Here is a 10,319-nt window from a genome sequence, read left to right on the forward strand (position 1 = left end):
ATTCATCCTCTTTTCTCTCCGACCTCTGCTTCCATCCTTATGTCTTCTCTCAGGACTCTGATCCTCTTGCCTTCCTCTTGTAAGGACCCCTGTCACTATACTGGGGCCACCCAGATAATCCAGGATAATCCCTCCATCTCAAGATCGTTAACTCAAGCACACATGTAGAATCTCTTTTGCCACGAAAAGATAACATAGCCACAGGTTCTAGGTATTAGGACATGGACATCTTTGGTTGGGGCTCGGGGTAGGGGGTCATTCTGCCTGTTATACAGGTTGGACTGCTGAATGACAAGAGGCACATGACCAGTCTGTTTCATCAACTCAGCCGATAGCCAGTGCCTGATATGTGAAGCAGGGTATCACATATCACATACCCACATCACACATCACATAGCCAGTCCTCAGCCCCCAGCTGATCGCAGATACTTGAACAATAATAGGAAATGCTGGTTTACTCTCAGGCCCCAAATTCTGCAGTGCTTTGTTAGGCAGTGGCTGTTCACTGCTAAGAGCAGTGGGACTGTGCCGTGGGTCTTATTAATTGAAACCTTAGGTTGATGGACAGGCTGAAGTTTCCACAAACTGAAGTAAGATCACTTTCAGATAATCATCTATTTTCTTGTGCTCTAATTTTACAAAAAAGAGCAAACTGAAGGCATCCAAATTCAAACGTGGCATTGGACTGAGACCGATGTAGTCATCTCTATGACACTGTGCCTTCCCTCCCTAGCTCTCACCCTCCAAGTTCAGCTCTCTCCTGAGAATCTGATAAGGAAAATGAGAATAATTTGTCACTGAGTTAATCATCTTTTCTTTTTTCCCAGATCTGGCATAATAAAATGAAGATGCTAAGGGGTTGCTACTGCCCTGACAGTCATGCAGATTTAGGTCCATGAGGCACTCAGAGAGCCTTGGGTTCACTTGGAACAGTATAAAATCAATTTGAGCTCTCTTGATTGACATGAAAATATCTAATGAGCATTATACCGTATGTATGGAATTTTAATGAAGACATTGATCAATTATTAAATCCTCTCAAATAAATCCCTTTTCACATCAACTATTGTGGGGCTGGATTTATGGAGTAGCTTAATATCATTCCAGCCAGTGAATTACACTCACCATGTGAGAAAAGTGTCTGCGCATTGGCTGGAGGGCATGACCTGAAATGAGGAAATGACTTTCTTTCTGGGTTCAGGCAGAATGTGGTTAATGTAGGGCAGAAATGAGATGGGGAAATAGGCAGGTTAGGAACAAACCTGTGGAAATTGCTCCAGCAGTAATATAGAGGCCTTGCAGCTCTTGGCAAGTAATCTGAACGGGAAAGTTCTGTGCAGAGAAGAGAAACGGGGAGACATTGTGTTGAAGAAGGGGCAGTACCATGTGGGACTGGCCTTCGGGGAGATTCAAGATCCTCCCCACGAGGGTGTTCTAACTTCATCTGGAGGAAAGCGGATGGGAGTAAATGGTCATTAGAAGGGTAACCAGCAAAAGAACAGTTCTTTTTCCCCTAAGCTTGCTTCCTTTCAGAACTGGAGGTTGGTTTGGAGGCTGGCAGTGAAAAGTGGCACCCCACTCCAGTACTCTTGCCTGGAAAATCCCATGGACGGAGGAGCCTGGTAGGCTGCAGTCCATGAGGTCGCCAAGAGTCGGACACGACTGAGCGACTTCACTTTCACTTTTCACTTTCATGCATTGCAGAAGGAAATGGCGACCCACTCCAGTGTTCTTGCCTGGAGAATCCCAGAGACGGGGAAGTCTGGTGGGCAGCTGTCTATGGGGTCACACAGAGTCAGACACGACTGAAGCGACTTAGCAGCAGCAACAGCAACAATGAACTTTCCCATTCAGATTACATGCCAAGAGCTGCAAGCCCTCTATATTATTGCTGGAGAAATTTCCACAGGCTTGTTCCTAACTTGCCTATTTCCCCATCTCATTTCTGCCCTACATTAACCCCATTCTGCCTGAACCCAGAAAGAGAGTCATTTTCTCATTTCAGGTTGCTCAGTTCATGCCAGTTTGGAGGCTGGAGGACTGATGCTGAAGCTGAAACTCCAATACTTTGGCCACCTGATGTGAAGAACCAACTCATTTGAAAGACCCTGATGCTGGGAAAGATTGAAGGTGGGAGGAGAAGGGGACAACAGAAGATGAGATGGTTGGATCGCATCACCGACTCAATGGACATGAGTTTGAGTAAACTCTGGAAGCTGGTGATGGACAGGGAGGCCTGGCGTGCTGCAGTCCTTGGGGTCTCAAAGAGTTGGACATGACTGAGTGACTGAACTGAACTGAACTGAGTGATCCCATGCTTCCCTGGTGGCTCAGATGGTAAAGAATCAATCTGCAATGCAGGAGACCTGGGTTTGATCCCTGGGTTGGGAAGATGACCTGGAGAAGGGAATGACAACCCACTCCAATATTCTTGCCTGGAGAATCCCATGGACTTCAGAAGAGCCTGGCAGGCGGCAGTCCATGGGATCACAAAGAGTCAGACACGACTGAACGACTAACGACTAACGACTGAACGACACTTTGAGTGCTCCCATGCACCGACTCCATACCCATGCCTCTCTGACCCTCAGAAATCTTGTATGGCCCCTGTGCTCCTGAACCGTCCCCAGCCTTGCCAGTGTGAGTCAGCCCGGCTTCACTGCTGGGCAGGAGGACTTGATCAGCCAGCAGTAAGCAGGTGGGCAGTTCACACAACGCCCAGCCCCAGTGCCATTGGGAGGTGCCGCCTCTCCTCCTAGGCCTGGCCCCAGTGCCTTCTTTTTTTACGGCTTTGGATTTGACCTCAAACCATTATGTGAGTAATTGGTGCACTAATGGGTATTAATTGTCTTTTGTGCCCTAGGGGCACTTTACAAATAGCCTCTCTGCATCCTCTCTGAAGCTTCTGGGGACAGATGTTCTTTGCATTTCACATAATGGACGCTGAGGCCCAGAGTGCTTCCTGAAATGTGTCAGCGACCACACAGAGCAGGTGGCACAGCGGGATTCAGGCCAGATCTCCCTGTCCCCCTGAACCATGCCCAGATTCTAAGGCTCTGGGCTCTGTTGTGTGACAGGGTGCTCAGTTCACTCCATCTGCTGGAAACTCATCACACTTCCTGTCAGTGATTCTTTAAGACATTGTTTGTATATCACAAACCCATTTCTAACTGCTAATTTTTTTTTTTTTTGCATCAAAATAGTTGACCCTTTCGGCTTTCCTGGTGGCAGAGACAATAAAGAATCTGCCTGCAATGCAGGTGACCTGGGTTCCATCCCGGGGTTGGGAAGATCTGCTGGAGGAGGGTATAGCAACCCACTCAGTGTTCTTGCCTGGAGAATCCCCATGGACAGAGGAGCCTGGTGGGCTGCAGCCCATGGGGTGGCAAAGAGTCGGACACGACTGAGCGACTAAGCACAGCACAGCACAGTTGTCCCTGTAAGCATGTTTCCCAAATCAGCAGATTTTTCTCTACAGCAAATCACAAATCCCAGCTGTTTTATGTTTTCTAATATCCTTTACGAGGTACCCTGTTGCTTGCTTCCTAAAAAATTAATAATGCATATTTTAGATTTGTTTTCCCCTTCTCTTGCCTTTATCCTTGTACAGTTTGTTCTTAATAAAGAGATTTCTCTGCAAGTGAGAAACAGATTTATGGATCCATTAAAATTTTAACACTTGCCAATAAAATCTAATAACAATTATATAAGATATATGCCTGCAATTTTGTCTTGTAAGAGGCACATGTTTTCTTAACAAGCAACAGATCTAATATTATTCCCATTTGTTTTGGGGTTGAAAACAGCACGTCACCAAAAGACACCAAAACTTTCTGCAGCAAGAGACCATATGCCTTCCCTCCTATTTATATTAATATCTCAAGCCACAGGGGAGAGCTTTGGACCACGAGCCCAGGACTGGTCTTCCACTCCGCCCTTCCCATCACTGTTGAATGTGGCCTTGATTTCTTCACCAATCTCTCTTCCTCATTTTCCCTACTTGAATAGAAGACATGCCTGAGCTCCTTCCTGGTGAGGTTTGAGAGGAGCTTTCACAAGCAGGTTAAGATGCCCTGAAGATAAGGTACCCAGTAAATGCAATCCGTTTCTTCTTGTTTCTTTGCTGCCACAGAAAATTGAACCTCTGTTCTCTGAAGCTCTTTAGGCAAGGCTTGAACACCTTGGATGGGAGGCTCAGAGGCAGGAGCTGGACTGCCCCGCCTTCCCAGAACTGACATTTGACACGGTGCCTTTATTAATAGACGTCTGTTCATTTCTATCCTCTGGTCCTGCAGAGGTACAGTCATTCTGTTCATCTTTCTTCCAATGGCCCCAATCCTTTCTTTTTAGAAAAAAAAAAAAAAACCAGGGAATCAGGATTTGGACAAGCCGATTGCTTATTTTTTCTCAAAGACTTTTTCAGGCAGATACCAGATTTTTCAACTTTATTTTTAGAGCTGGAAGAAATCTTATAGGTCAGAGTTTCTTAAACTTGAGTATGTTATTGCTGGGGGAGTCGTGTCAAAACGCAGATTTTGATCCCAAATGTCTAGAATGGCACCTGAGCCCACATTCCTAACAAGTCTCGGGTGGTGCTGATGCTGCTGATCTGAGGACTGGACATTGGGTCGCGGTCTCTAGAATTCAGCACTGTCTGACAGCACCTTGAGTGACGATGAAATATTCCGTACCTGAGCTGTCTGACGTGGTCAGCACTGGCCCTACGTGACGACTGAGCACTTGACCTAGAACTAGTGCAACTGAGAAGTTGCATTCCTAACTTTAGTTTTAATTCATTTAAATTTAAATAGTCTCATGTGGCTGGTGTCTGTGTACTGAACAACACAGCTCTAGATGACTAACACCTGGCCAGCTGGTTTCCACAGATGAGCAAATGAAAATCCAGAGAGGCTGCTGGACTTGCCAAGGCCATTCCAATTCTGGAGGCAGAGGTGGGAGGCAGACCCCAGTTTCCTGCCACAGGGTGACACATTTCCCATTCCATCAACATCTCATTTCTGACTCTTCATGAAGCCCATTTTAAAATCCCTACCAGAGTTCCTAAGCAACAGAGTATCACATTTCCCACATACCAAATTTGCCTTCAGCTGTTACTAAATAAATAATTAGAAAAGAGGAACAAGCAAAATAGTAATAATAATAGATAATATTAATAGTGATCAGGTTGTTACCGAGAGTCTGGCCACTGTTATGGCATCTGAAATACATTATTCCCAATCTTCACAGCAGCTATGTATGATTATATTGATACGGTTTGGATGACACAACTCAGGCTCAGAGAGGCTGAATAATTTGCCCAAAGTCACACAGTGAACAAGCAGAAGAAACAGAATTCTATCTCATGTTTAAGTGGTACTGAGGATTCAGGATAGGCAAGCTTCTCAGATTCTCTTTCACATGATCCTCAAAGAGTAGTTTCTAAGTGGAATTGAACTTAAACCCCAAATCCCCAAAACCCCAATCTCTCAAGCATCATGAAATGCATATTCAACAACGCAGGTGTACGCTCTCCTTGCCTTGTCATCTACATTGGGTGTCCTCCGCCCTTCTCTGCCAGCACAAACTAGCTGAATGCTCCAGAGCCGACAACGGATTTCCAGCCAGGAGTCAGGCCCATCCTGGTCTGAGGTCCAGGCTCCCAGGCACTTGTTCTCCCAGGGTCAGGGGATGAGAGCTGCATTCAGTGTTGGCCCTGCCTTCTCTGTTGGGCTGGAGGTCAGGGTCAGGGTTTTCCCTGAGTTAGGGCATTAGGGCCCCGTGGGCAGCACTGAAGTTTTCAAATGCCTGCAGGGGTCAGACAGGCACCATAAAGAGTGAAGGAAATCAGGAGATAGAGACTTCCTGGGGTGGGCAGAGGTGTGGGGCAGTGGGTCTTGGGGGGTTATGATGCCCACGCCCCAGTTGAAGTTGCCAGAGCAGCAGTCCCACTCCAGCAGGTTTTCTTCGAGGTTGTACACAGACCCCGTGTAGCCAGATTTTCTGATTTTTTTCAAGAGAAGCCAGAAATCTCATTTCCTTTGGGTAGCATCTCCTGAGTTTTTCTCTTTTTTTAAAGTTAGCTCAATTTATTTTTAAATAGTCTGACAATGCTTTTGGACACTGGTCATCAGTTTGCAATCCTTGGCCTTTGGGGAATCCGAACCTGACTTCCTCCTCCTCTCTCTGCTCTGCCTTTCTCCTCCTCTTATCCTGCTTGTTCTCCCGTCATCTGAATTGCCTTTCTCTCTTTTTATCCCCTGAGACATTTTTAAAAATCATGCTGTAGGCCAGATTCCAGTGTCATGCATAAAGGTTTTTCTTTACGCCTTGGGAATATTTATTTCTGCCCAAAGATCTCCAGCCCTATTTTATTCCCTTCTCTTACGCTACTGGATTGAGCACCCCCTCTCCATTGCTTCTTCAGCAGGACCTAAAAGTCTCACCCGATCCCTTTAACCTGTGGTTCCCCTGTATTGTGCCTCTATTAGCAACAATGTTTATCTTCTGACTCAGTGTTTCCCCATGACCATGTTCCTGTTCTTTGCTTTTATCAACAGCAATATCCCAAAAATAATGACCACTTTTCTGCCTTTACCCCTAAACTCCAGTTTCACCACACCCTGGGGCCAGAAACCCACAGCTGTAGTCCACAGGAGACTATCGCTGAGGACCCATCTCTCTTTCTCGGGATGAAAGTCATTTTTGTGTGGTTGGGTTGCTGTGCTTAGTCGTCGCTCAGTCGGGTCCAACTCTTTGCGACCTTATGGACTATATAGCCCACCAGGCTCCTCTGTCTACGGGGATTCTCCAGGCAAGAATACTGGAGTGAGTTACCATGCCCTCCTCCAGGGGATTTTTCCAACTCAGGGATCGAACCCAGGTCTCCCGCATTATAGGCAGATTCTTTACTGTCTGAGCCAGCAGGTAGGAGGGAACAAGTTAAGAAGCAGGGGCAGTGATGAGAAGCACTTGATCCAAGCAGGGAGCCATGCAGAATGTGCGGTCTGTGTACGCAGCCTGAGCCCACAATTACCTGCTTCCATGCAGAGCTGAACCGTTGCCATGGGAAACAGAAGCAGCCAGGCTCCTCCATCAACCTGCACACGCCAGCAACCACTAGCGCAGAGGTGCATTCTCAATGGATTCGATGGTCTTTCCCAGGGCGTATATGTCAGGAGTCGCAGCAAAAGCCCTGGCATGGAGGGCATGGGCTCCCAGCTCCCAGCCCCTAGCCCCAGAGCTCTGTTTACCCACTTTGTTGGGGTGTCAGGGAGATGAACATTCCAGTGTTGTCCTGTGATTCTTTTGGGCCCAGATTAACTCGAGAGGTGCAAGGTATGCATCATTGTTTCAGATACGAGGCCCAATCAATGGCCATGACAAAAACCATTAGAGCCTCTGAAGTGGCCCACCCTGGGAGTCTTCTGGATGGAAGGGTATTGAAGATGTATACATGTCACCAGTGCCATTCTGGGGCTGACAGACAGAAACACACAGGCTCTCTGCTTTTGCAAGTGCCAGAGAAACCGATGCAGGCGATGAGCACCTCAGCGTTGTTCTGTTTCTCCCCTCCTTCCCTGCGTGGGGAGCACTCGCCTGGCCTGATATCACAAGATCTCCAGTAAGGGAGACCAGTTCCATTGGCGCCTGCCCACCAGGCCCACTGCTGACGCACTTTCTCTGCTCCTCTAGCCCGTTCTGCTAATCCCCTGCGGAAACCTAATCTGCACCCATCGGCCTCTCGCTGACTTCAGGGCTTGGTGGGAATCTCATTCTAGAGGCAATCTGGAGAAAGGGCAGAGGAGGCACAGAAAAAAAGCGTGAGGCTGGGAGACAGCAGACCTGTGGCCTGGCCTGCTCCCCTGACCTCGCTGGGGACCGCAGAGGTGACGTGGGCTGGCTGAGAAGCTCAGTTCTAAGGCTCCTCTAGCCCACAGTCTCTGGAAGGAAGGCAAAGGAGAGTGGCCGAGCCCGCCCTGGGCGCTGGCATTCTGCAGCCGCCCAGGAGCCCCCAGAGGGGGACATGAGGAGAATGGAGCATTTCTTGTCCTTTCTTTTTTTCTTTTTTTTCAAACTCTTGCAAACTTCATAAATTGGTTGGGAACACACTGTTCTCTGAGCCTGCCAAAATAGCTCGAGCAGCGCCGAGAGGTGGAATGAGTTCCTCATCATTTTGTTTTCATCGCTCTTGCCTTGGGAAAGCCAGCGAACACCTTCCTCTCTGAAAGCAACCTTCACACAAGAAAGGAAAGATTAATGAAAGCTATCGGGATAAACCGAGCAGCGTCTACAGAACAATTCAGTCTGGCTCGGCATTGTCTGTGAGGCCTGGCAGCCCTTTCACAGCCAGTCCTGTTCCTCTCCTGGACCCGAGCCTTGGCTAACAGATCAATTCTTCAAAAGCCCGGGGTGGCGCAAGTCCATGCAGCTGTTCTGTTAAGAAGATGCTCAAGCTCCTGTCCTCCATGAGATGAGGGATTCAGATCCCTCAGACCATTGTTAACAAAAGCTTTCTTTCTGCCATTTGTGTTCATGGGTAAACTATCAGGGATAGAAACAGGGACTTCAAGTTTCCTCTGGTCTCATCTGTTTATTCCAATTTTCTAATACTTAATTTTTTCTTAAAAAAAAAAAAACAATTTCAAAGTAAAGATTATTCTGAAAGTTTACTTACAGGTTCCTCTCAGGTTCTCCTCTGGGTGCAGCAAGGCCCTTCCCAAGGGCTCTGAGTCTTGATATACAAGAGGGAAAAAGGAAGCAGAAGTAACAGGAGGGTCACATCGCCATGAATCAACCTCTTTAATTCCCCACAGAAGTGACTAAGTGATTTAATATTAACAAAGGGGTTAACTGATGCAAAGGAACTACTTATTTCTTTCTAGTGTTTTTCTCGGAATAGATGTTGCAGAAATCAGTTCTAGAAAATAATAAAATAGGGTATTTTCAAACACCAGGGAGTGAGTTATGAAAACTTGGATGGTCTCTTGCCTTTTTCCTCTTCTTTCATCACTCATACTCCCTACCTCCATCCCTACCCCAGAGAGGAGACCAAACATTCGCCATCCCCACTCCCATCCACAGATGAAGAGGCAAGAAGGAGCCGCCTCTGTTTTGAATGACCCAAGACACTGTAGAAATCTGTGTCATATGTCTCCATCTTGCTGGGACTTCCCAATGTAGACATTTAGATTCAATTCAAGAGAACCAGCTTGTGGGGTTGCAAGGAATTAGCAAAGCCCAAAACCCTTCCATAAAAGTGCTCTTCTCCTATTCACCAAAACCCACAATATACCTGTAAGAACTTTTATCTTAAAAATGCACACATTCCAGTCAAAATGCAAGCATTTCTGAGAAGGGTCAATGCAAAGGAAAATCTAAAACAAGTAACTGTATAGCTGGGACATTGAAAACTCATGTCAAGTTCAGTGAAGATACACAAACATTTGATGTTTGGGAAACACAGCTGTCCATCAATAAGCAGTAGGGGATTCAGCAAATTTTGTGAGTAAATTAACATTACAAAAAGCCAGTGAGCCTCACTGGAGAGAGTTGGAGGGGAGTGAGTGAACGCAGGAACAGGGAGCTGAGTTAGGAGGTAGGACAGTGTATTAGTCAGGGTTCTCCAGAAAAACTGAACCGATAGGCTGTGCATGTGTGGAAAGAGACAGGTTTATTTTGAGGAACTGACTCACATGATTGTGGAGCTGGCACCTCTAAAGTCAGCAGGGTGGGCAAGCAGGCTGGAGACCCAAGGAAGAGTAATGTTGTAGCTGGGGTCCAAAGGTGGGTTGCAGGCTTAATTCTTTCTTCCTTGGAGGACCTCAGTCTTTTCTCTCCTGAGACCTTCAACTGATTGGACAAGGCCCACCCACATCCAAGAGGATAATCTGCTTTGCTCACAGTCTACTGACTTCATTGCCCATCTAGTCTTAAAAAACATCTTCAGAGTAATGTCTGGATTCATGTTTGACCCAATATCTGGGTACTGTGGCCTAGTCAAATTGAAACAGAAAATGAATCATCACAACCAGATTGAGTAATACTAAGGCAAGACAAAAACATAGGGCTCTGCTTGTTCACTTTAGATTGTAAAAGGTGAATGACAGAATTTGGTATCTGGGGGAGACGGGAAAAAAGGAATCAGTGATGATCAGAGCTTCCCACCTGAGCCAGGTAGAGCATGGAAGCACTGGTTCCTAAGGAATGTGGCTGGAGAAACAAGGTCCCAGACAGATGACCAGATGGAAATATCCATCCTCTGAATGGGCAGGAATGTGGGCCTGGGCACAGGAGGGGACATGAGGCAGAAAGACAGAGCT

The 10,319-nt window shown here is 46.8% G+C and overlaps 1 protein-coding gene across 7 annotated transcripts in view; it reads right to left on the bottom strand.

Moving 5' to 3' along the window:
* The window catches only part of DCSTAMP (dendrocyte expressed seven transmembrane protein), a 35,822-nt gene extending 26,791 nt beyond the window's left edge, over positions 1-9,031 (bottom strand). For 2 of the 7 annotated variants that reach the window (XM_061439177.1, XM_061439175.1), the window contains exons 1-2: positions 8,675-9,031; positions 1,263-8,232 (exon numbers count right to left, since the gene is read on the bottom strand). In XM_061439177.1, coding sequence (XP_061295161.1) covers positions 1,263-1,444 — 182 coding nt within the window. In that variant the 5' untranslated portion in view covers positions 1,445-8,232; positions 8,675-9,031. The remainder of the gene's footprint in view (positions 1-1,262; positions 8,233-8,674) is intronic. The other 5 variants (XM_061439176.1, XM_061439181.1, XM_061439179.1 and 2 more) reach the window with 5 other exon arrangements.
* Positions 9,032-10,319: the final 1,288 nt, after the last annotated feature.

Source organism: Bos javanicus, chromosome 14, assembly GCF_032452875.1.
Source record: "Bos javanicus breed banteng chromosome 14, ARS-OSU_banteng_1.0, whole genome shotgun sequence".
Lineage (NCBI taxonomy): Eukaryota > Metazoa > Chordata > Mammalia > Artiodactyla > Bovidae > Bos > Bos javanicus.